General features: G+C 38.1%; 1 protein-coding gene across 1 annotated transcript in view; it reads right to left on the reverse strand.

Annotated features, from left to right (window-relative positions):
- LOC126959123 (neurexin-3) overlaps positions 1–27973 on the reverse strand; it is a 792314-nt gene that overhangs the window by 4644 nt on the left and 759697 nt on the right. Inside the window, exons 12-16 of the mRNA XM_050798071.1 lie at positions 26620–26739; positions 17832–18213; positions 16844–17034; positions 15903–16076; positions 11346–11372 (exon numbers count right to left, since the gene is read on the reverse strand). Of these exons, the coding sequence (XP_050654028.1) occupies positions 11346–11372; positions 15903–16076; positions 16844–17034; positions 17832–18213; positions 26620–26739 (894 nt within the window). The remainder of the gene's footprint in view (positions 1–11345; positions 11373–15902; positions 16077–16843; positions 17035–17831; positions 18214–26619; positions 26740–27973) is intronic.

The following is a 27973-nucleotide window of genomic DNA, read 5'->3' on the forward strand; positions in this document are numbered from 1 at the left end:
TTGAAAGATAATAGTTGTTTATATTTAAGGGATACAATGTTACATTTTAATATATGTTTACACACAGAATGGTTAAATCAAGCTAATTAACAGATCAATCACCTCACAATCTTAGCACTTTTTTGTGGTGAAAACATTTAACATTTATTCTTCTAACGATTTTGAAATTTAAAATATATTATTATTTGTTGTCGTCACCATTCTATGCAATAGACTGCCAGAGCCTATTCCTCTTTTCTAATTGAAACTTTGTACCCATGGATCAACATCTCTTATTTTCCCATCCATCCCCTCCCCCAGCCTCTTATAGCCACTATTCTATTCTCTACTTCTATGAGTTCAAATTTCTTAGATTCCACATATAAGTGAGATCATGTGGTATCCGTCTTTTTGTGTCTGGCTTATTTCACTTGGCATAATATCTTCCAAGTTCATCCATGTTGTTGCAAATGAGAGAGAATTTCCCACTCTTTTTTTTTTTTGTTTTTTTGTTTTTTTTTTTTAGATGGAGTCTTGCTCTGTCATCAGGTTGGAGTGCAGTGGCACAATCTCGGCTCACTGCAACCTCTGCCACCCGGGTTCAAGCAATTTTACTGCCTCAGCCTCCCCAGTAGCTGGGACTACAGGCACACGCCACCATGCCTGGCTAAGTTTTGTATTTTTAGTAAAGATGGGGTTTCATCATCTTGGCCAGGATGGTCTCAATCTCTTGACCTCGTGATCCACCCGCCTCGGCCTCCCAAAGTTCTGGGATTCAGGCAGGAGCCACCGCACCTGGCCTTCCCACTTTTTTTAAGACCTAATAAAACAATCTGTTAAGGGGCTATTGTCTAAAATATATAAGAAATTCAAACAACTCATAATAAGAAAACAAATACCCCAATCAAAAAATGAGCAAAGGCATTGCATCGTGTACATATACCATGTCTTCTTTATCCATTCATCTGAGAATGAACACCCAGGTTCCTTCTAATTCTTAGATATTGTGAATAATGCTGCAATGAACATGGGAGTGCAGATATCTCTTTGGTGTACTGCCTTCAATTCTTTTGGATAGAAACCCAGAAGCAGGATTGCTGAATCATATGGTAATTCTATTTTTAGTTTTCTGAGGAACCTCCATTCTGTTTTCCATAATGGTTATGTTAATTTACATTCCCACCAACAATGCACAGTGTTCCTTGTTCCCCACACCTTTGCCAATACTTTTTTTTTTTTGTCTTTTTGATAATAGCTATTCTAACAGGTGTGAGGTGATAACTCATTGTGGTTTTAATTTGCATTTTCCCAAAGATGAGTGACGTTGAGCATTTTTTCATATATCTGTTGGCCATTTGCATGTCTTCTTTTAAGTGTCTAGTTAGATTCTTTGTTCATCTTTTGATTGGGGTATTTGTTTTCTTATTGAGTTGTTTGCATCTCATACATTTTAGATAACAGCACCTTATCAGATATATACTTTACAAATATTTTCTCTCAATCTATGGGTTATTTCTTCACTCTATTAATTGTTTTCTTGATGTGCAGAAGCTTTCTAGTTTCATGCAATCTCGTTTATGTTGCCTATGTTTTGAAGTCACATCCAAGAAATCCTTGCCCAGAAATAATGTAATGGAGCTCTTCCTGTATGTTTTCTTCTAGTAGTTTTATAGTTTCAGGTCTAACATTTGAATCTTTAATATATTTTGAGATGATTTTTGTATATGGTATAAAAAGGGGTCCAATTTTATTTTTCTGCATGTAAATATCCATTTTGTCCAATACCATTTATTGTATCCTTTCTCCATTGTATACTTGCGGCACCTTTGTTTAAAAAAAACCAGTTAACCATAATGCATGGGTTTATTTTGGGGGTCTCTATCCTGTTCCACTGGTCAATGTGTCTGGTTTTTGTCAGTACTATTAAGTTCCTCACTGTCTTTCAAATCCTAGTGAACCGTAAGCCTCTCAAGGGCAAAAACCTTGTCTACCTTGGTCGCCTTTACATCTCTAATTTCTGATATTGTATTTGGTATAGCATGAGGGCTCTATTCAAAATATGCAAAACATTATTGAATAAAAGAAAGAACTAAATAACAAAGAAAAAATAAAGAAAGAAATTAAGCCATCCATTTAGAATTTAAAGCAAAATGGTTCTTATAGCAATTTATCCCTAGAATTTACCAATAAGAGCTCACATAAGTAATCTCTTACTTGAAACTGTTTTTGTTTATATTTTTTTCTTAGGATGGGTGGGGTGGTGGTATTTAATTGGCCATGTGTCCCTTGATTTCAGTCTCACCAGATGTTGACAAGAACTCTTTGGTATTCCCAAGCCCAGGTACAGTATGTAATAACTATTGAATGAATAACAGTCTGGGCTAGACTCTAGAACAATTTCTAGATGATCATTTTATAAGCTCCTATTCTTACTTCAACCTATTTAAGTATATCCTTTCCTAAACAGAGTCTATTTTATGTCAGTGTATTTAATGTATGCATTTCACACAGCAGTGTGTCAAAAAAAATTGGAAAAAACATGTCTTGGGGGGAAAAAACAAAAGCTTCAACAGTGCTTCCCACCACACATATATTGATATCAAATAATCTTGTGCAAATCAGAAAGAGGATAGAGGATATAACAATGGACACAGCTTACCTAGTGTTTATTATGAACAAGACACTATACTAAATGTTTTTAAGATATTGATTCAATTAATCTTCATAAGCACATGGTAAAGCAAATATAATTAAAGTAGTAAAGCATCAGAGAAACAGAAATTATTTTCTCATAGGAGATCTCCATAATTTCAAATTTAAATAATTTTTAAACTGTTGATTGAACCAAAAGGCAAAGATTTCAGAAAAGTAAACTGAGGCACAGAAAAGTGACACAATTTTCCCCAAAATCCATAGGTGGCAAGTGAGAGGGTAAGGTCTCAAACCCAAGCTTGCTAATTGTGCAGCCCACTCACCAAAACTCTCATGGATGTGGGTAAGCCAGAGTGGGGTATGTGCACGTGTGGTGTCATTGGATTAATAAAAGTAACTTAAGGTATTTCTAACCTACAACTGGGAAAAGGTGACATCTTGATGTAAGGATTTGTTTATGTTTTCGCTTTTTACAAGGAAAACTTTCAAATACCATTTCAATTCAATTAAAACTAAACAGGAAGATCTAGTTTTGTCCAATTTTATGGACAGAAATCTGTATCAAATAAATATGTTTATAAGCATAACAGACAATCCTAGGGACTTAACAATTATAATTTTTCTTAAAACACTCTTCCAAATCAACATAAAATTCCAGACATTCTAAGATAGCACAAATCTATATAATTACATATTTACGAAGTCTTTTTTAGCATTGTCATTATTAATTATTAATATCTTAAACATTGAAAGGCCTTAGGAAGTTCCTGCATAGGAATGGTATAAATTACTTTTGCTCTTGATATGTGATTAACTCTCACTGACCCAGTCCAATATCCCTATGAAAAAAGATGGTGACTTTCTTTGTATACTAGAGAAAATGACAGGACAACAGAAATGTGTCTGGAAAGACTAAATAAGATGTCAATGGTGGTAATACTTTCGTTTCTAATTTCCAGCTCTACTTTTAGTTCACTGGAAAACATGAAACTGCATCTCATTCCCTTATCATTTTGTTTCTCAGATAATTCTGATGGCTGCCACAAATTTCCTATCTTTTTTCTTGAATGTGGGATTGTTTCTCTCATTAAGAATTGTCTGATACAACCATTTTATGCTTGTCACTGCTCAAGAATCCACCCTTGCAGCACGTGTGCACTGATTTAGTCAATTCCTCTTCATGGCCTAGAAAATCAAAAGTTGATAGAGTATCTTTTGTTGTTTGTAGGTCCTTGAAATAGACTCTCTTCCTAAAGCTCACAACACTAGTATCAGAATTCACTTTCCCTGTTATTGCCCAAGTAAGACTTAACCAAACCTATGTTTCAAACATCCCAATTTGAAATTCATAAATAGCACTAAAGCAGCACCAGCTAGTTCTAACCAGACAAGAAGTGGATGGAGAGATGTAGGGTGCAGGGGGTAGGGGGTAAGGGGGAAAAGGAGAAGTGACAGACTTGAAGACCATATCAAGTTTGTCTTCCCAATGTGCATTCCTTTAGAGGGCCGAGGCTGGTGACCCAGGAGTGAGGATGAGGTAAGGCTGATCTATCAACCTTCACTAACTTTAACCGCAAGGAGTGAAGGGCTTAAGTCAAAGGGCTTAGACTCTATGGGTGTAACCTAAATGTGAAATTATCATAGTAGAACTCTGTATTAACCAACGGGTTTGCCTGTCCCAACAAACCACAGCTTCCATGGGAAGAAGCATTATGAGAGTTGGTGATATGGTTGGCTGTGTCCCCACCCAAATCTCATCTTGAATTGTAGCTCCCATAATTCCCATGTGTTGTGGGAGGGACCCGGCAGGACAAAACTGAATCATGGGGGTGGGTTTTTCCCATGCTGTTCTCATGATAGTGAATAAGTCTCATGAGATCTGATGGGTTTATAAAGGGGAGTTCCCCTACACAAATTCTTTCTTGCCTGCTGCCACATAAGATGTGAGTTTGCTCATCTTTTGCCTTCCACCATGATTGTGAGGCCTGCCTAGCCACATGGAACTGAGTCCTTTAAGGTTCTTTTTCTTTATAAATTACTCAGTCTTGGGTATATCTTTATTAGCAACATGAGAACAGACTAATACAAGCTATGAACTGTCTAAAGAGATCTTCCACCTTCGACTTAATTTTCTACCCCTGGTAAGTGCCTAATCTTTCTACTTTCACATTTTTAAATTTACATTGTTTTATAGGGAAAAAATGAGTGAACAGTAGTTGGGTGGAAGGAAAAAAGCACAGAAAAGATGAATATACGTAGATATATGTGTATGTGTGTGTATTTATATAAGTCTCATATAAATAAGTCTATAGAAACCCTAAAGGGAAATTTTTGAAAATGCAAATGAATTATGAAAGACTCTTACTGCCTACCTGAGCAATCTATAGTCTCTACTGCTAAAATATAAAAATTAAAGAATTGAGAGGCTTCAGGAGAATGTGATGCCTAATTTTATGTGTCGAATTGACTGAGCTAAGGGATGCCCAGATACCTGGTCATTATATATAATAATAATGAAATATTGTTTCCAGGTATGTCTTTGAGGGCATTTACAAATGAGATTAGCATTTTAACTGGTAAAGAGATAAAGCAGATGGTCCCCAATGTGAGTGGGCATCATCCAATCTGTTGTGGTCCTATTATGAATAGAAGAAAAAGGCAGAGGAAGGGGAAATTCACTTTCTTTGCTTGAGGTGAGAATTGGACACTGGTGCTCCCAGCTTTTGGGCTTTTCAAATCAGAGCAGAACTTACTCTATCATGCCACTTCTGCCCCTGTCACCTCCATTCCCAGAATCCAACCGTTTTGTTCTCTAGCATACAGACAGTGGAGTGTGGAGTTTCTTGGCCTTCATGATCATGTGAGCCAATTCCTATCTATACATATATAAATTCCTATATATATAAAGATAAGATGTATATATCCTATATAGCATAGATAGGATAGCTCTCTGGAGAACCCTAAGTAATACAGAGGGCATTCCTGATAATAAGGATAGCCTATTTACTTAGCTGAATATATGTCTTGGACCCTTCAGCAAAGCTACTTCCATAGCTTTCAGAGTATTTCTAAATTTACAGTGTTGAGTCCCCTTGGCTTTTCTGAAGAGAGTCATTTACAGACAACATAAGATCTATTCATTTTAACTGGAGGAAGCCAAATTCACTTATATTTAGCTTTAAAAGAAGAAAGCAACAATCCCTTAAAAATGTCAAGTGCATCCACTGAGACGTGAATACGCTAGGTCCCATTTTATAGAAAATAAGGCAATGCCAGAGAATAGGGTCCTAAATCTTATTATAAAATTTCATTGGCAGAGAGACCTAAGGGTGGTTTTATTCCCAAGATCGTGCTTTTTGTCGTGAAGTCAGGACCTATGCCTTACCAAAGATAAGGAAGGCATCAAAACTACTCTTCTCAAGCATGTTCAGATGTTTATGGCTTCCTCTTCTCAAACGGAGGTTTTTAAAAGGCCATATGACTAGAGTCATCAGTGAAAAAGACAAACAATAAAATCTAACATTTGCAACAGTTTCACTAACACCCTTATTCTCTTCAGCCACTTCAACCCTCTCATAATACATTGGATGTAAAATTGGTTATGGCCATGGATGGGAATTGGTTGACTGAGATGGCTTCATGGTGTCTTTATCTCCAATGGCCTTTTATTGGTGATATATCACTAGTAAATGTTTAACAACCAGTATCCCAGGAAAAGGAAAATAAAACTGACTTGTAACATGTGTTGGTTTTATTAGTACTCCACTCATAGTCAATTTCAAGTTACAACATGTTACATCATGTAAACTGGCTTATAAAATTCCTAGAAATTCCTGTGCCAGTGCCAGCTCTAGCACAGCACTACTCTTGATGGTCAATGATCTAAAAGGAATAGTTACAGCTTAAGAGTAAATTGATTTACCCACAGCACACTCCCATGACAGTAGAGAGGTGGGAGTTGATACTTGCTGCAGGTAGGGTATTTGTAAGAGTGAGAGGATGGCTGGTAGCATGAAGTCTTCTTCCTCAGCCCACCCTATTTTCAGGGGATACCTGGGTCACAAAGGTCAAATAACTCTTTTCAAAGTGATACACAATCCCTCATAAGTCAATGATTCTTTAGAAAATATAAACTGAGGAGTCTATCTGCTTTTCCTTGTTTTCTAGGCACTGATGTAGGGGTCTGCTGGGGCAGTGGAATATACTTTAAAAGAGGAGAAGGAGTTTCAAAGGTCAGTCTCAACAACAACAAAAAAAGAGGTAATTTAAAATACATTGCTCTAACATTGTGCAAATTTTATCCAGAGTTTTTCAAAATGGTGGTGATACGAAAACCATCTACCATAAAGTCAGCATGGAGGACATACTCTCTGATACTCTCAGATACTCTCTGGTCATCCATGTACTCTTTCTGCTTTGGAAATAAGTAAATCCAGGCTCACACCATATGGCATAATAGGCAAAAGGTCATGGACTTTAAAATCCAGTTTAATCACTTACTAGTAATGTGACCTTGGGCTGGTGATATAAACTCTAAACCTCAGTGTCCCCATCTGCATAATGGAGATATACATTTCTACTGCATCATATGGTGTGAGGATTAAATGAGAGAACATACGCAAGACCTATAAAGTCACCTATGAAACAGAGATAACAATATCTATCAGGTAAGATTGTAGTCACAATGGAGATACAACCTGCCAAGTCCTTAGTGTATGCCATCATCAAAGAGACTCTCAATAAAGGTCATCAGCAATTCTGCTGGAAAGGACAATAATCAGGTTTCCTCCTCTCACTTAGGTTGAGTGTACAGTTTATGAGGAGTCCAGAAACAAGATGCATTACGGTAGTGTGCCACACTGACACAGTTGTTTTGTATGCCTCTCTTGTATAATGTGGAGGAAAAGGACACAAGAACAATAATGGTAAGTTCACTGTAATGTCTGTCTCTCTTATTATTTTCCATAATAGAAATCATTTTGAAGAACTTATAGTAGGTCAAATACTATATTTTATAACATAAAATACAATGGAGAATTTGATACAATCTTTAGTTTGGGAGAAAATGAGGTGGAGAACAATATTCATCATAGTAAAGACAATTGTGGTATTAAAATTTCTTTTACCTACTAAAGGTGTTTGGCTAATTCTAACTCTGTTCTAAAATACTTTTAAAGAATCTTGAGATTTTCAAGGCATCTGAATCCAATACATTGATTGACTTTCTCAAAATAGCCAGCACTTAGCACCCAGATCCAATGGATCCTGGATCCCCTGACCACTTGTTCACCATCTGGGCAGAGGGGCACCTTACATTTCTAGAAACAAGTCATTAAACTTCAGAAATAAAGCCTGCTAAGAGAAGTTATAATTAAAGGTGGAATAGGAAGATTCTAATTTATCACCTAATACAAAAAAAGACTTATTCTTTTTATTTCATAGTTTACATCATCTGCCTCACACCAACAGGTCAATCTTAATATTTCTTTTATAGTTCTGCAGCTCCTTTCTTCCATGAATAGGATTTTAGGGAATCTCTTCCCTTCCACTAACACCTTTCTTAAAAACAGAAAGGAATTAGAAAGTTACTTCTGAATGTTCTGTAGAAACTGTCATTCCATCAGAGGTACACTGATACAAAGACTGCACTGCTCAGCAAGGCAACCTCCCCCCTGTGGATCACGGGAGTACCATGGAGAGCTCCTATCTCCTCTCTTGACCTAGAGAGATGTAGATTCTGACCTGAAACCAGGGAAGTTGGTAAACTTCTTCCTTGATATTTTTTGTCATAATATGAAAATATATGTGCTACTAACCAGAACAACAGTGTAGCAGTAGAGAGGGGGTGTGCAGTAAACAGGAGAAAGAGTTCACTTTCTTTCTAGTTCTTTGAGATTTCATGCAAAAGGGAAACTTGTTTACCTCCTTGGCCGGGTAAAGTAACAGGCACTGGGGGCATGTCTCTTCCCTCTGTCTTGGAATATGTTGCTTCACTCCTGACTCTGCTGTCTGTTTCTAGTTTCTGTCTGCATCATCCCTTCTCCATTCTAGTGTCAGAGTGATCTTGATAAAATGAAAATCTAACCCAAATCTCTGTCCTCGTTACAGCATCCTTGGGATAAAGTACAACTCCTTACAGGAAAAGTCTGTCATTACCTGTCTCTATCCTACCTCTCTCATTTTATCATCTATCATATCCCCACACGCACATTATTTCGTCCACATTGAGCTTCTTGTAGATTCCCAAATAAGCCAAGTTCTCGAATATGCTTCCATCATTCATCCATCTAAAACTTACTTGTCCTTCAGACTCAGCTCAAACTCTCTCTGAGAAGATATCCCCTGAGCGCTCCCCATGACCACCACGACCCTACATGATCCAGTGTCTTCCTTCATGCTCACATGGCAGGATGCATGTCTCTAGGATAGCAGTTTTCACTTTGCATTGTAAGTATTGGCTGATCATCTGTGGAATTCTTTGAAGTTAGAGACCACATCTCATCTGCAGTATCCTAGCAGCCCTAGTACCTAGTCCCTGACACACAGGCATAGCTGACACTAAGTTCCTGTTAAATTGAACAACACACTCACTGGAGAAGTTAAAAATGTTTAAATACAAATAAAACACTACCCCAACCACACAATAACAAGAGGACTTAAGCTATTGACTCATCTAGACTCATTATGTCACTTCTTATACCTCATTGTTATATTTCCTTCTGAATACATTTTTGTCTAGGCTTCCGACTGCCTCATTTCTTTGTCATATATCTTCACTACCCTTCGTACTTCATGGTAATTAGTACTATCTGTACTCACAGGTTGTAGCTGAAAAAGCCAGCTTGTGAGTAATAGTCCATACCCCAATGTTAGGAAACAAAAAACTAAAAGCTTTTCCTATAAAACAGAGAAAGAGTAGGATGGCCCCAAATAATTAAAAAGAATAGTAGCTCCTGCCACAAACAAAGAGACTGTCAAGTCGTTACAAGAATGGAGGAAAGTTCGTGCCAATGGAGTAATAATGTTAAAATCATATTGATGCCTAGACTGCTTCCATAAAAGGAAACATCAAGATATTCCAAACCACTCTGTCCCTAAATCTGTATCTACACTTTGGTAAATAATTTACTTTAGGATGGAAATCAATCACTCAGTTCTCCCTACAACCATCATTCCTTTGGATGAGAACTTCCAGATTATTTTGCCATGTCTGGATTCTCTAGGTGAGAGGATATGCTAAGCTCTGGGAATTCAAAATCCATATAGTTCTTACCCTGAGTAATAGTAAAGTCATGGAGGAGATGTAGTTGTCCAGTTTAATCCGCTAAATCCAGTCCTAAAGAGCTTCAACTTCCTTGGATTGTCTTGCATTGCAGATGGAATCCTGTCCCCTTCTCTCTCCCTTCCATTTGCAGAATAATATATAGTGGATCTTTCTTGACAATTAAACATAATGTCTAAAACAACAGTATTGCCACAAGGGCCCTCTATACTTTGAAACTGAAAGCTATCGTAAAGCTTCTTCTGACTTTAAGTCCTAACTAGTGTATATTCTTTTATTTAATTTAAATATATATTAAAATATATGTGAACCTGCTAAGAGGCAATAAAGAAAAACAAAGTTATGGTAAAATAATGAGAGAGAGTCTTTATTGGTGGATATCTTCTGGAGAGATAGGTGCTTGTACTGGTTAGTTACATGGTGTATAACAACTAAGTCACAGCAAAGTCAATGATTTTTTAGATGAAAAGTAATTTTTTGAATGTTACCTTTGCCTTAACCACTTCTAACAACTTGGACTGATTGCAAACTCAACAGAGGTCATGAGGCCCAGTCTCCTGTTTGACAATCAGCCAAAAGACAGCTAAAATGCTTGTTCCTCCTTTGTTATTCTGAGTCATAGCAGCCTGGCACAATAGGATCAGTGGGCCATTACTGACTTTGTAAGATGCCTCTTTGAATAGTGGACAAAGCAGTTTCTGCAATAGACATTCACTAACATCTCACATGCAGTATTTTATAGGGTATTCAGGATTAAAATGACAGATCATCTTCTTCCCCCAAGAGTACTTTTTTCCTGAGATCACAAAACAGGAAATTAAAGTGCTCAACCAAAATCCCCAATAGAAAATATAAATCTCTGAAACATTTTAATGACATTGATGTCTCCCAAATGCCCAGAAATATTTAAAACTTTAAAACTAGTTAAGAGAAAATGACATTCTCTTTCATAAAGCCCAAGCACTTAAATGTCCTGCTCTAGGAAATGACCTCCCTGACCCAGCAAATAATAAATTAAGGGCTCAATTGGCCCTTTTTTTTCCTTCCAAGTTCTTTCCTCTATCTATGGTGAATAAAGTAAGAGGAGCCAACCCCTCCATGGCAACTGCTTGGAGAGGTATTCATCATTTCCAGAGTAAATTAATGTGCTTGTGGGTAGTCACAGTATGGGATGCTGTCAAACCTCTTTGGTACCTCCCCAAAATGGAATCATGTTTCTTTCCCCATGAGGTCTCCTCTTGATAGCTATTTTTCATGCATTGATCTGGGTTATCTGTCACCCTTTCAGAAGAACACAGGGTTCAGCCACCTCCCCACAATTGCTGCTGTCCAAGAGGTGTGACAGCTTGAAGATCTCTAAAGAAAAGATACCAAGGGTTACACAGGGCATCTTTCAGTCCAAAGTGGTAATGGGAACAAGAACCTTCTCTACCTTGCAGGTCAGCTTTGGTCAACGCAACTTTGTTAGCAAAAGAACAGAAAAAGCGAAAACAATAACCAGAGGTTAGTAAGAGGTAGAATAAACCAGGATAACATTACAGAAATGAAAACGCAATCTGCATAACCAACATCACTCAGACAGACAATTGAAATGCTCTACAGGTTCACCAGAGACAGCAAAGACGGGGATGGGGATTGGGGCAGGGTGGACGCGCAGACTAGGGACAGAGCCGGCCTCCTCAGAGCCAAGTCAGCAGAGCAGGGCAGGGGCGCATCAGACTTGACAAAGCACAGGCAAAACAGGCAACAAGAGCCTTCTCACATCCACAGCCAACCTCGGGGAGTGCATGGTCAGACTGAAAGACACGTGTGTGCAATCAGATGGAGCCCACAGAAACAATTCTAAACATTAGGAGCTGAGCATGGAAGAGTCACTTGAGTGTACCCCTTGTGCCCTCTTGCAAATGCCACCCAGGAATTTGGCACCAGAATTAGACATTTGGATCATGGTGATTTGGGAACACCAAAAATCTCAATTTGTTTAATTTTAAAAATATATCCAAACCCAAATAGTTGTGGGCAAAAGGGCACCAGATTAATGTCATTTTTATTTATTCATGCCAGTTTCAAAACAAAGCACGTGTATTTCTTTCAGATGTTTATCATCTGCAATTGTTAAACCACATTTCTAGCTGATCATGCCTTGGCCTCTGCAGCAAAGCTGGCCTCAATATAGGAAGATACATTTACCAGTCAAGTATTAAATCAGGTATGATTTAAAAAAAAAAAAAAAAAAAAAAAAAAAAAAAAAAAACCCTAGCTTAAATTGAGAGGTATCAAGTTACAACTAAATGTTGACTAGGAGTTGCCCAGAAATTGCACTTCATATCTAAATTATACATTTTGCATCTATCAGAGACATAAAATCAAATATTAGTTTCAAGAATTTTTTCCTTTTTGCTACTCATGCTTGAGAGCTGAAGAGTAGTAAATTACTATGTTTTTAAATAATTTTGCTAGCACTTTGGGAGGCAGAGGCTGGTGGATCACCTGAGGTCAAGAGTTCGAGACCAGCCTGGCCAACATGGTAAAACCCCATCTCTACTGAAAATACAAAAATTAGTCAGGTATGGTGGTGGGCACCTGTAATCCCAGCTACTCGGGAGGCTGAGGCAGGAGAATCGCTTGAAGCTGGGAGGTAGAGGTTGCAGTGAGCTAAGATCATGCCACTGCATTCCAGCCTGGGTAACAAGAGCGAAACTCCATCTCAATCAATCAGTCAATCAATCAATAAAATAAATAAAAATAATTTTGGACTCTTTCACCTTTTATTTTACCTGCTGTCATGTGTCTGATATAATAGGGAAGGTAATACATTTACTAACTAGGGATCTTAAAGTGTCATTGTCGATGACTTTGATGGAAACATATATTAAATGTAGATAGATACAGATATTTATCTATCTCTCTCTCTGTGTGTATATAAATATGTTTATCTGTGTATTCTAGATTTGCTAGAATAAAACACATCTTGAGGAGATCCTGGTCTTAGTTCTTAGTTATAAAACCTCATCCCCTACTTGTTTACTATTCTATACAAAAGAAATGATAAATTAAGAAATGTGTTCTGTTTCCTGTGGTCCTCATACTACCTAACGCTCAAAGACCTTCTTGGGGGTCTCATGCTCTACACAAGAGATTCAGGATACAAATCATGCCTTTTTGCAGCCTCTCCAGTGTTTTGCACTCTCTCTTTACCTCCCCACCATCTTACACAGAACCCTAAAATGCTCCTGGGATCTCTTGCAAGGGCTTACTCACAGTGGTACAAACTTCCAATGACAGTAATTTATGCCTTAACCCACTTTGGGCCATTTTTCCTGGCCACTTAGGCTAATTATCCAAGTCATTTGTGTACAATCAACAAGGACTTTCTTCCCTCAGCACTCACCCTCCACTTCATCCCACCCAGCGGGGTAGGCATAATGCTCAGTGGGTAACCGTTGTAATTATCTCCATGGCAATAGAGTGCAGTGCTATTAGGCTCATGGGACTCACCATAGATTCAGATGGTGGAGCCATCAAGCCACAATATCCGGTCTTGAACAATCAACCATACTCAGAAGAAGGTCGGAGCCCTCTGTAATGCATGTGATGAGTAATGCCAAACTGCACATAGAGCTGTACGTAGGGATAGGGACATTTTCCCCAACTCGTTATGTAATTTCTTTTTGCTGACGCTCTTACTGCTTCTCTTAAAACTCTCTTAAGTCAGGTCATTTTCCCTTTATATTATATGTTTTAGTACCCTTTTATAAAGCTTAGACCTCCTTTTAATCCAATACTATAGCTTTATTTATTTACACCTTTTTATATTCTGTATACCTGTACTATCAATACAGCAGCCATTGACATGTGTATTGAGCACTTTAAATGCATGTAGCCCCTGGGTTGAGGTGTACTGCAAGTATAAAATGCACACTCAAGTTTAGAGGCTTAATATGAAAAAAAAAGTGTGAAATATTGATAATTTTATCTTGATTACATTCTGAAATAATATTTTGGATATATTTTGTTAAGTTGAATAAAATACAAAATTACAATAAATTTGACCTTACTTTACACCTTTTTAAAATGTAGCTACTAGGAAATTTATAATTGCATGTGTTACATATATATCTATTGGGCCACCTTGACATAGAGTTTAATGGATGATTCCTGTTAACTTTTCAATCTGAAGAACTGATGGCATGATAAAAAATATGTAACATTTGACCAGTATCTTATGCTTTCTTATATGTGCTCTTATATTGTGATTTGACTTCATATGATTAATTATTCCAGGATAAATGGAATTACTGCCATTCCACAATCTTCTAAACTACTATATTCAATTTAATTCCAAATGCTACATCTATCCCAGGATTGCCCTTTAATACACAAAAGAACTAAAAGCAAGCCAAGGAGACAAAAATCCTTGATTGAAATTGTTCATTTCTAGGAGCAAAATGGCTGCTTTAAGGGCTTAGTGATTCCCAACCTCCTGTCCCTTTACACACACACACACACACACACACACACACTACATACTACAAACACCATATTTGGCCAAGAGAATTTAAGAAATATTTCTGGATAAAGGAAAAATGGAGTGGGTTATAGGAATGAATACTCTTATTACTAGCGCAAAACACAAAAATAACTCTCAGGCAAAGGGAAACAATTTCCATAACATCAAGTCAGCCTGAGAAGCTGACAGGAAGCTTTTATAAAAGTGTGCTTTATGACAATGAGTGAACCCAGATGGAAGCTGTTTAAGAACAGAAGCGATACATGAAGTTGAACACAGAAGAGGAATGAACAGATTTGATGTGGTAAATTAACAACTGATACAAGGAAACACAATATATTGCACAAACACAGGACCATAAGGCTCAACCAAAAGGCTCAAAAAGAACAAAAGGAAATAATTACATAGATCCTCGGTCAGGCAACTTCTTTGCCTTTCAAGTGAGGTAAGAGTCACGTTTTCAGCCAACCCAAGGCTACTAGGGAAGGCTGAATCTGTTCACTTCTGCCATCTGCTGGTTAAAACTAGATTGTTTACACTGCAAAGAATTGCTGGATTCAGGAAGACCTGTAAAATTCATTTAATATCTCAAGAGACAGTGGATCATCTATAGGAACAGGCTGAGCATGGTTTGTTGTGCTGCATGGGTAGACATGCAGTATTATTAGATGTTTGACATAAAATACTATTTGTAAACAATAATCCTACCATTTGTAGAGTACCTACCACATATCAGGCATTTTATATGTATTTCTGATTTCCTTACATTCAAGGTAAGTTTTATTGCCCTCTTTTATAGTTAAGAAAGATATAGCTTAGAGACGTTACATCACCTTCCAAATGTCACATAGCTAACAAGAGCTACTACCTGGAGCTGAATCCAGGTCTTTCTAACATCAAAGCCCATAATGTTCCATTATACCACACTAAAGAACTGCCTAACAATGCCTGATAACTAGTAAGTACTTAATAAATGTTAGTTCCCTTCCATCATCATGGCATTTGGACATCGTTTTCCTATCACCTACTAGATTTGCATTAAATAATGCAGTCACTACCAGCCAAAATAAGACACATTTTATTAATTAGTGACACCTACATAAAATCTCTGGTTTCCCCTCATCACGTATTAAAGTATAAATAAAAGTCCCCAGTGCTCTTTCAGCCATTCTGGAAGCCAAGGTACACACTGGAAGAAGCCTGATGTCAATGCCAGGGAAGTTGTGTTTTAATTATTTCTATTGGCAAGTATGTGATACTCAGAAAACATCTGCAAACATACATTCCTGGAGCCTGTGGCACATGTCTTGACATACTAAACCGGTGACAAGAGGACACTGATGGTGATGCAATGTCACATTGCAAATGAGAATGAGACAGGACTGGTCAACTGAGGAAGGAGGCACTGGCAGAGGCAGCAAAGAGGGTTGGTGCTTGCAACAAGGCTGTAGCTTAACAAGAAAAAAAAATAGGTTGTACCTTCACAGCCACGCTCGATCTGTCCGCTCCGATGAAGGGCATCATTGATGAGGTCTGGCAGGCGTCCATTCAAGTCCACTGATGCCAGACAGCCCTGAAACCCATCTCGAGAGGCCACAAGCTTTGGGAGGTTGCTGTACATGCCTTGGGCCAGACCAGCCACGTAGAGATCACCTGGAAAGGAAAGTCAGTAGCAAAAGAGAATGAGTAAAGGATGTGTTCACTATGTCAACTAGTTTGATACACTTGAGATAATTCATCAGATAAGGGATAAGACAGCTGGGGGGAAAACAGCATAAATGAGATAAGCACCAGAGTTTCTATCCTGCAAAAAAAGGAAACCAACATTTATTACGTGTCATTCATTTTACATATATCATCTCAAAAATTTAATCATCATAAATGGAGTAAAGATTAACAATACTGTCAACAAAGCAAGCATTTATTGAGTGCTTTTCATGTGCTTGTTACCAATAATATGCTGAGGGTTTTACAGACATTTCATCAAAACTTCTAACAACCTACAGAGAAACTAACAATTATCATCTTCATTTTGCAAAGAAAAGTAAATGTAAGCTGAACAAGGGTGAACACATTTTACCCATGACACCAGACATTAAATGATTCAGCTGAAATTCCAAAGCCTATATTCCTTCCTCTGTATTACGGCCCCTCCCACACTTTGCCAATTATCCTGTCACCACTCAGCCCCCACAGCATGACATTCCCAAGGTTATCAGAGAAAATGAAACATTCCTTGATGAGTCGTCTAAGCGAAAACAGAATAAATTGCATTACAGAATAATTCAACATTGTTAAAACAGGATATGGATGATATATCAAAAACACGTGGCACTCCGAACCTGTGGTTTGCCTCTGGAAACAGTCTATCTATTGTAAGAAAAGCTCTATTAAAAACTAAACTTCTTTACAGGGTTTACCTTTCAAATCCAGGTTTTTGGCACCATTGATCACCTGAGTGACCACTTTGGTGTCCACTTTCAGGCTATGAGTGTTACTATTGTCCCGAGTGATGACGACATTGTGCCACTGGTTGTCATTCAGGGGGCGATCACTGTTGCCTTTGATCACATTGGGACCGTTTCCGAGGTCAAAAACGTAGTGTATATACCTAGGAAGAGGAAAAAAAAAAAAAACACCCAATAATTGGAAAATCCCTGAAGTGGTTTAATGGCTATGTGTGTGTAACTGACAGAGGGCTTCAAATCCCCCATGCTAAACTGGCATAATGCAGGAATGATTTAAATCTTGATATGAGATTACAAGAATAGTCAGATTTTATTCTATCATGCTTCACTTTAATTCCATACTCATCGAGTCCATTTCATTAACACTACCTAGTAATACTCTGCAGATTCAAAGTAGCACAGGTTGTACACTACAAAACGCAAGGGGGTGACCTTTAAGTTCATAGTCAACCATTAATCTGTTTTTGTTTTTGTTTTTTGTTTTGACTGTTTTCTAATACATGGTAGTAAAATGTCTTGAAGAAAGGGCAACTTCTAAAAACTTGCATATATGGGCTAATGGTAGGATTAAAAATATCTATGTTTCATCTTTTGTTATAAATTGGGTGGTTGTAGTTAGCAATATTCAAGGATTAGATGCAACACAAATCATAGTCCTCTTTTGCAAAAATAAGCTTTTCTTCTATAGTTTTAAAGGGCTAGATTTCATAGTAAAAAGTCTGTTAGTGTTGAGTTAGTGGAAGACCTTTAAATTAAAGCACGAGTCTCTCTCCTTTTCAGACCTAATAATTTTACGGATCTATTTAATCAAGGAAGATGCTGGAATGTCAGGAATGGAGGGTAGGGAGTAGAATAGACAAGTTACTTTTATGCCTATATTTTATGTAGAGCTTCAGCAGATTAAAGGTGTCCAACATAAGTCATGATCCCTTCTACTTACCCCTTTACAAGCTCAACTGCAATGAAGTCATTGCCATCACCACTATTGAAGAGAATGAAGCCATCTGGTGAGGTGGTCTTGAACTGGAAGAAGAGGTGCATGGAGGTATAAGCCTGAAGGGTGGCAAGGCTCAGGTAGCTGCTCTTGGTCTTAAAGGTGACAGGGTCGGCGATGATGTTCCTCAGTCCAAAACGAGCCTTCAGCTCACAATAATCAATGTCACCATTTTTGCACAAGTCAATGTAGAGAAGGCCATTAAACATGAGGCTCTGCAGATGGCCAATGAAGCTGGAGGGGACAACGGAGATGTAACGTTTCTCAGTCATGATTCCTGTTTCAATGTTGTGGAACTCCAAACGAGTATGGTCTCCCACCATTGTACCTGTGGAAATTGTAAATGAGGTACAAACAGAAAAAGTTACCATCATTCAGCACAGCACCCTCAAGTATATTTTTTGGGTGTAACTCATTTCCACACAGAATATTCAGTTTTCTTGGGTGAGTTCCAGAAAACCAAATATTCAATATGGTAGATACCTTACTTGGCCTCAATCAGGGCACTGAGGACTAGTGTTGCCCAAATTACATGTCCTGAATCCCATGCTCTCATGCTGCTGCTCAGCACGGCTTATCATGTAAGGGGAAATATGAGGTCATGAGTAACCCAGGCTAAAGGATAAAATTATTGGTATTCTCCATTTAGGAGAATCACTGGACACTAATACATACTATAAGAAGAGAGGTCTTTTTGCTCTGACCCTTGTAAAGACACAGCAAACAAGTCTTGGGCATTCACTACCAAGTATTTTTTTCTCGTGATAACTCACCACCTAGTACTTGTGGGAAGGGTTCTGTTATAGAGTATCAGTTGACTTCACCTGCCCAGCAACTGTTACTTTATCTTATAATAAAATGTAATTTTTTTTTTAGGAAGCTACCCACCCCTCTTGACCTTTCAACCACCTGGACTGGATAAAGTTGACCCTAATCAAGCTACTCAGCCTAGACCACTCAATGTATTTTACCCCCCTAACTGTCACAGACTTTGGACTACAGACTAAAAAACTGGTCATCACACTTTAGGGTGTATCAGAATCACCTGGGGGGCTTAGACCCTCAGAGTTTAGAATTCAAAAGTCTGGAGTAAGGCTTGAGAATCTGCATTTCTAACAAGCTCCAAGGTGATTCTCTTGTGATTGATTTAGGCACCACCCTTAGAACTGGCAACAACTCAAGCCAGCCCAGCCACGTTCAGCTCCAGAGCTCTTGCAAGCAAGGATTGCTGGAGGGGTAAGAAGAAAGCTTCGAGTTCCTGGAGGCTGTAAGATAATCAGAGGGATCAGAGGACTAGCAACCCAGAAGACAATTACAAAACGAAGCGAATCAGCACAAATAATATTTGTGCTGTCCTTTGAGACTCTGGATCAAGCCAGGCACCTCTGGGCTTTTTCAAACTGTGTGGCAATAGACTCCCTTTCATGCTGAAAGCATTTGAGTTGGGTTTCTGACATTCACAAGGGAAGTATCTTCAGCTGATACAAACTAACTATTTAGAACTTTCATTACCTATTTTACTTAGAAGTGGTGAGTGACTAGGGTAGAGGGGACAAGGGGGGCTTGAAATAAATACAAAGAGACTGGAAATTTTAACAACAAAATAAAGAAAAACATCATTAATGTGGCCAGAGTAGAAACTGGCTTCCTCAACATTTATACAGAAAAATCATGTTAAAACATAACAAACCATGTTCTACTGCCAAGCATTAGAGGGGGAATTCTTTCTTCCTGTCCTCTCTTCTTGTTACCTTCTACATCGAAGAAACTCCACTAGCAAGGCTGATAGCATGTCTTTATTTTCTCTTTAACAACTTTCCTGAAGAAGTGACATAATCAGAAATATTAAGGATAATCTGCAAAGATAAGCTGTGTATGCTTAGCTCAGTCCCTGACATCTCCTGTTTCTCTCTGCTGGAGCAAGCTGCCTTCAGAAATGTCCATTCTACTGCATGCATCCATAGAATGGGTGTTACAGGAGCAATCCTTTTTTCCACAAAGGATGCCTGCCCAGTTCTGAACTACTATTCAAGTGGGCAATTCTGTCTAATTCTGAAGTTCAGTGGGTATAAGCAATATTATTAATGTGTGTTATTACTAATTTAAATGATATTTGCCTTCCATCCTCATTGTAATATTTTCTCTACTGGCTCAGAATTCCAGTGACAAAAAAACGGAGGACTGTATTTCCTTAGGTCTCTTAAACTTTAATGTCTGGGAGACTAAACCAGACCATACCCTTAAGTGCTCAATATTGATTTTATCTCTTTGGGAAAAAAACTCAGACCTAATTTAAAGAATTGGCTGGAGACAATGGCTCATGCCTGTAATCCCAGCACTTTGGGAGGCTGAGACAGAAAGATTGCTTGAGGCTAGAAGTTCAAGACCAGCCTGGGCAATATAGCAAGACCTAGTGTCTACAAATTAAAAGAAAATATTAGCCAGGCATAGAGGTGTGTACCTATAGTGCTAGCTACTCAGGAGGCTAAGGTAGGAGGATCACTGGAGCCCAGGAGTTTGAGGCTGCACTCCAGCCTAGGTAACACAGCAAGACACTGTCTCTAAAGTATAAAAATAAAATTTCTCATATTCCCTATAAGCACAAAAATTAGATTTACATGTTATGAGCTTCTATGTGGTGTTTTGACAACTAGTGACAAATCACTCTCTTAATATAAGAAAAAAGATGTTGGTTAACTTAAATATAAATATCAAAATGCAACATAAATCTGCTAACAAATAACTAGGAAATAAAATTGCTTAGTGCTAAAAATCAGACCGGTTGTGAAAATGCAAAGCAAGATAACCTAAATTCACATGCTCTAAATTAATAGAGTGACTGAAAGAAACATCTACTGTTAAATTGGCTATAGCTACTCCTACCAGGATGGGGAGCTGGGCTGGAAAATGATGGGGATGGGGAGTCATAGTCAATAGCCATGGAAACAGAGAAACTGAACTATGATGATGCTGCTAGTGATGCTAATTCTTATTTTACAAAGAAAAAGAAAAACCTAAGATGAGAACTAAGAAGTGAGAATGGAGAATCTCTGGTGAAGACTGGGGTTCCATAAGGAATCTGAAGATACAATTTTAAAGTCAAGTTGAGAGCTTTCAGAGAAATTCTGGATGAACTGACCTCCAGGATTGAGGGGTTGGGAAATTCTGCTCACTAGAAAATTAATTTTTTACAGCAAACAAAAGTGTTTAATGAGATAGGAGATAGCAGAGAGACTGAGCGTGGATGTGGATAAGTATAAAAAGTAAAGTTAATGGTAGATTTAAGAGCTTAGCCCAGGAACACAAACTGAGAGTTCACGACAACTCACACAGAAGCCGCAACTAAGAGTTGGCTAGGGGATGGGGAGAAGGCCATGTGGAATCAAATTAGAAAAGGAATTTGCTTGGGAGGTCAAGGCAGGTGGATCATGAGGTCAGGAGATCGAGACCTTCCTGGCTAACATGGTGAAACACTATCTCTATTAAAACTACAAAAAAATTAGCCTGGCATGGTGGCATGCGCCCAGCTACTTAGGAGGCAAAGGCAGGAGAATTGCTTGAACCCGGGAGGCACAGCTTGCAGTGAGCTGAGATCATGCCACTGCACTCCAGCCTGGGCAACAAAGCGAGACTCCATCTGGGAAATAAATAAATAAATAAATAAATAAATAAATAAATAAATAAATTGGCTTCACGGTGTGCTAAAGGAACTTATTCCTTTGTTGATGGAGACTTCAAAAAATAAGTATATTATTGCACCCGGGCAAAGCATGAGCAATTGCTGAAAGTTTGAAACCCATGCCAAATTAACAAAATACGTTTTTTAAAATCTGTGTGCCATTTAATCAATAGTAGTGACATAAACCTTTCACTCATCTCCTCTGAATGCTGTCTGCAAACTGAACCTCCTTTCCACTTAAGGGGCAAATATATTCATACTTCACAGCAGCTTCTTTCAAAGTTCAGGGGAAAGAGAAGTAACTGGGGAGAAAGATAACAAGGCAAAACCAAGACTACTGAAAATTCCATATAAGGCAGGCAGTGTGCTAAATACTGCATAATCACTATGAAATATCATAATCACAATAAAATTGTAGATAAGTATCTTTCTCTTGCTTTAGAGGTTAGGACATTTATCTTGTAGAGGTTAAGCAGTTTGATCAAGATTCACGCAGGTGGTAAATGGTAGACCCCTACATTGAACTCAGGTCTGCTAATTCCAAAGCCCATATCTTTATTAGTACAATGAACTGTCTTTGGAAAAAAGGTTTGACTTATTCCTCACATCGTTGCCCTAGAAAAGCAGTAGGTAGAATTTAACTGGTGAAATTTTCATGCAGAAGCTGTTGTAAGGAGTTCTTATTTCTTCCCTATGGCCCAGTATCAGAATGTCACTCCATCTAATTCATGGGTAATATATCCAGCACCTTCCCTAAAGCAGCAATGTTGCCTTGCCTCCTTGTCACACATTCACTTCCATATTTCACTGATGGCCAACAAGCAGTCCACAAACCAGCACTTAGAGTGATGAAGGATGTATACTTATGGAAAATTCTGGCCACGTTCAAGCTGTAGCTTCCTATTCCTATGAAGCAACAGCATCTAGTGCATGAGCATGGAGAGTCCAGGGCTATACTGCCTGACTTTGCCTTCTGCCTCCAAGACTTCTTCACTGGGTTACCTTGGGGGAGTTATTGGATTTTTCTATGCCTCAGATTCCCATCTGTAAAACAGGCATGAAGTTAGCAGAGTTAAATGTATCAATTCATGTGAAGTACTTCATAGAGTACCTATGGCTTAAACTGCGCTACTGCTAATTATGCCACATTCATTTCCCTCCCTTCCCCTGAAATGATTGAATCATGTTCTTTTCACTTATTATTTTTCTCTTTTTTTTTTTTTTTTTTGGTGAGAATATGGGCTCTTTTTAAGTAGAAGCCACCTCTTGTGTCTTCCGTATGTCCCACAGTGGCTACCAGAGGGGTCTGAGCACAACCAGCTTTCCTAACTCCCGGGGGAGGGGCTTGTGCTTGAGACATTTGCTTTGGGGTCAAGGCTCGGGTCCTCACCATTTCTACACATGAGGTTCCTGGCCAAAACTAAGAGCTCAGCAAAAAAGGATAATAATGGGAAATGCTGAGAGGAAGCAAACTGACCTTTCATGGCTCCCAGACTTGAGGAGAGAAGTTAAGAAAACGAAGACTTATAGAGTACCAGTAAAGAATCTTCACATTTTGTCCACAATTCCCTAGCTCTACTGGTCCCACATCCCTTTCTCCATAATATCAGCAATTTTTGAAAGTGTGTAAGTATGGTATAAAATGCTTTATTTAAAAAAGTTTCTGGAACCCCCCCCAAAAAAATTAGCAAATACTGCATACTTATCAATGATTTGCAATGTACATTAGCTTATTAAAATCTCCTAATAAGCCTTGCAATAAAGAACTCCATTTCATTTTGTTTGACCTAACACTCCTCAATTCCGTTTTATCAAGTTTTTAAAAATTACTATGAGAAATACATTTTAAATGGAAAAATTTGCAAAATGACTTTGTACAGCTTGCTGCTATATATGCTATGTAGATAAGGACGGGAAAAGTCAGCAAAAACCAGTGTAGTCAATTTTTTATATTAGCAAGGGTAAGTTTTTGTACTAGCAAGAAGTTCTAGGCAGAGGAAGCAGTTCATGCAGCATTAGGCCCCAATTCTGAGGAGTATAACTCAAGTTATGCTTGGTATAGTAATGTATTCTTAATAATAGAAACATAGATCAATCCATTATTATTAATTGTCAACCGAACTTAATGCTTTTCCAAGAATACAATCACATTACAATAAATGATAAACACAAGGTTGAGGAATATTTCTATCCTTGCTTTTGATTTCTTGTGAGTCAGACCTATTCTTTGCATCATTTCTATAAACTAGTTGAAATTGGACACACTGGGGGGTCTTAGAGAACATTAAAGGGATTACTAAATAAGCCAATGAGATAGTACTTAATAACTTGAGGACTGTGGGTATTTTAGTTTCATTGCCTGATTTTATGACTTCTGTGAATAAAAATTAAAATTTCCCAACCCCTTATCACTGTAAAAAGCAATCCAAGATTGTAGCTCATAAGCAAAACAGCCCTTTTCCTCTCCCAAATTTCTTTATCCTCCTGGCTGCTTTCTTCCACCAGCAGTGAAGTTCAGGGGGTGGGGGAGGGGACATGTCTGAAAATGAAAGTTTCATTGATTTCAAAAAATCAAATTACTGGATAACGGCATTTCGCGACTTAGCCCTGCTTTTTAATTATTAGTGGTAAAAGAAAGTGCAATTTACAAATACCTTTATTCCAAAGTTTTCATAAAAGAATAATGACTGAGAGAGACACATTACAGTACCCTCAGCTCTGTCGTTTTTTATGACTATACTTTTGGAGTATTTATTTTCCAGGGAAAATGAAAGGAACTCACTGTCAGGAGAGATCAGGGTGAGGTCGCCATCTAGTGGCTGCTTTTCAGAAGCGGCTGTGAATCCCGTCACCCTTCAGAGACAAGCCCAGAGGAGTGAGCAAGAGATGTGTGACTTATTACCAGGGCCTTTGCAGGATCCAGACGCAGCAACAGTTGATACAGTTCTTGAATAATTAATACAGGTTGGCTGTGGGCGCTACCTAGTGCAACCATTTGTACATCTCTTTTAAAATGTTCATTTCAGAATGCAAATTTATGCTTCAGGCATGTAGACCAGGAACTTCATCTCCCACTTCTAAGTTATGTCTGTGTGTAATGGAAGTGTTTTGGATAATTGTGGTGGTGGTTCTGTTTGTCTTTGTTTTTGTGGGGGACAGGTCAAGTGTTGTGGTCTACCTCCTGTAAGTTTCTCAGGAGACTTTAATAAGCGAATGCATTCCCCACCTCACTCCAACCCGTTCCATTATATTTTTCCCATATTGTAAGACAAATTATTTTCTTATGATGGATTTTGAAGTAGAGCAAGCGGAATGATTTTGTGGAATCACACTAACATGGATTTGGAGCTTAATTATACAACATTCTCAAAGTTTCACGCTTCCTTTCTGTAAAAGGTAAGTGACATTACGAACACTTACCTTTAAAGGCTATAGTGAATGATAGATGATTAAAGGAGCTGATATGCTTAACACAGCTAACAGTTTCTAATGCTTACTGGGCACCGGATATGTGCCTAGATGCTCTTCCTTAATCCACAGGCTATCCATCTCTACACACACACACCTGCACATGCACATACGTATCTTACTATATTTCCTGATTCCAGAAGTATAGAAACTCAGGCTCATGAAAATAAAATTAAATCACAAGATCCCAAATTACAGAATATTCATGCTGGAAAAGGCCATAGAAATAACAGAATTTCAATTTTAAAAATGAGGAAATTAGGAAAAAGAGGTTTAGTGTATCTATCCCAAAGGCATAAAACATTTTATTGGCAACGATTGCATTAGACCCCCTGGGCCCCTCACTGTTTTATTCACAGAAGAAACCATCGAGATGGCTTAGGACACTGACTGCATTTAACAAGGCTCAGGAATGTTAACTTTCCTAATATCCTGCAAGTTAATGTCAGGGCCCACATCTGATGCCAACAGTGTTATATGTAATACCCCATGCTGCCCCAAGTCTTCTTTCCCATATGGATAAGAATTCTGCTTCATAGATGTGTCCTGCTCTTGAATATCAGAGAGGGAAGACTTATAAGATACAGCATGTAAAATGGCACTTGATGATAGTCTCTCTCATACCTCAGCCTTCATCAATTACATCCACCATCAAATTCAGGCTGAAGATCTACCTTTATAAACCACTTCTGACTTCTCCAGCCCAAATGGGTAATTCTGTCTTCTGATTGACAAATTATAATCTCACCCACCAAAATTAGAATCTCATTATATATTTTGGTCCTATTTTCAAATACCAGAACCGTATGTATTCTGCTTGATTGGTTCATTATTTGAGGAAACAGGTAATCTCGTCTGTCTCCATTTTATCTTCTGCAATTCTAGCATGCTGCTGACATACAACAGACTCTTAGGAAATACTTATTGATTGTGTGGAGCTCTGAATGTTTCTTTCCATATGAATGGGTGCATTAATTTTTTCCTTACCCTTTTAAATGTAAATTCCACCAGGCCAAAGATTTGCTTGTTTGTTCACTGCTGTATTCTCAGTGCCTTATAAAATGGTGTGTGGTGCAGAATAAATAATTAATAATGATTAAATAAGTAATTAATTAAACCAAACCTTATTCAGCACCTTCTAAGTATCATGCACTGTTTTAGTACTTTACCTGTAATGTTCTGAATTTCTGGTTTGTCCGTCTCTTCTGCTAGAGAGTGATTCACTCACTGATGGAAGGAATTGGCATATGGGAGGATGATTGACATGTGATTTTTGAATGACTGAATAATAAAAGGATCTGTAGAACCCTACATCTGTTCTCCAGACACATACTCTATGCCTAAGGAGAGAGACCCATAAATATGTAGTTATAGTTAGCAGGTAATTTCCATAACGCACATTGATGAAAAGGGATTGTAAAATACAGAGGAAGACCTTCTTAGCCTTGCCTGAGTTGGTCTACAGAAAACACGATTTGTGACTTCTACTATGCAAAATAAAAGGTTTTGCAAAACACTGTTCGCTTACTGAATGACTGAGAGGACCAGAGAGAAAAGAGAGACAAATTTCACCATCGTCATACTCACCCTCAGCCACATCATCATCCACGGTTAACTTAAGGCTTTTTCCTCTCCGCACCACCCGAACGGTGTGCCACTCATTGTCATTGAGCTTCTGCCCTGCATACAGGGTCTCTGGTCCTTTGCCTAAGGATGGTAGTAAGTGCCAAAGTTAGAATCAATTCTCAAAGTACTGTTCATGCATCAGGGCTGTCAAAACCACACTGGTGCACATGAGCCAGCAGCACTCAAGGAATTATATTCCACCCAAAGTCCATTCGAATTTTACTAATCCAACGGATTCTCCGTAGGAATCCCCATGTGCAAAAGTCTCAATTCAAACATAAAGGATAATGGCACAGTAATGAAAAAAATTGCGCCTTCCTTTATCTCAGATATAAGGTTTTCAAATGCCAATGGCAGTAAGCAATCATTTACAGGAAGCTGTAGTTAGCAGTCATTAATCTCTCAAAGTCTTAGAATCCAGATGCATTTCTTTAAGATAATAGGAAATTTACTGTAATATTTTTTCTTTAGAATAATTTGGCCATTTGGCATTATACACCAGTCTGGCTTTTAGAGAGTTTCCACCAATAGGACAAGAAAAGGACTTTGCAACACATACTGCCTTAACTTGACATTTCCATTAACACAGGGTCCTACTAGGATTTGCAACCATAGAAATCACAATAGTAAGCATTACAATAGTAATAACATCAAGTTTTAAACCCCATCATAAATAATGCTCCTGAAGGGAATATGAGGGCCCCCAGAATTTTCCCATTGTTCATCATCCTCCAAAAGGATCCAAAGACCTAAAACCTGAAATGATGCAAAGTTCCAAAACTGAAACTTTTCAGGACAAAAGTATGACTAATATAAAGTGCCACTAAATAGAGGAATAAACCAAGTTGTCCCAAGAGATCCACGCTCCAGACGCTGAAGCTAAGGTTCAACTGAACCCTATAAAGAATCAGGGGTAACAGGAATTGTACTTGGGGCAAAAGATGGCAAGAGAGACACAGAGGCATTAAAACGATCCAGTTAATAAAGAAAGAAAATGTCACATTCTTTTAGGATGTATATCGTTATTGATCTGAAGTATAAATTTAAAAGACAAAGAAGATTACATAGAAGCAGAAGATAGACCAAGTTTGCTCTTTCTAGGAGGATAGCTGAGCTCATGAAGAAAGATGCTGATTAAATATTTTTGGATTAGTCAGTCTATATGTGGAAAGCCCCGTTCCTGAAAATGACTAGGGAAAAAAAAAAGATAACAGCATATAAGTGGCTAATATTTCCCTATGGATATATGTGAAATAGTTTGGAAAACCATATACTTGGCTCCAACATATACTGAGCACAGGGCCAAGTGCATAGT

This window comes from Macaca thibetana, chromosome 7 (genome assembly GCF_024542745.1).
Source record: "Macaca thibetana thibetana isolate TM-01 chromosome 7, ASM2454274v1, whole genome shotgun sequence".
Lineage (NCBI taxonomy): Eukaryota > Metazoa > Chordata > Mammalia > Primates > Cercopithecidae > Macaca > Macaca thibetana.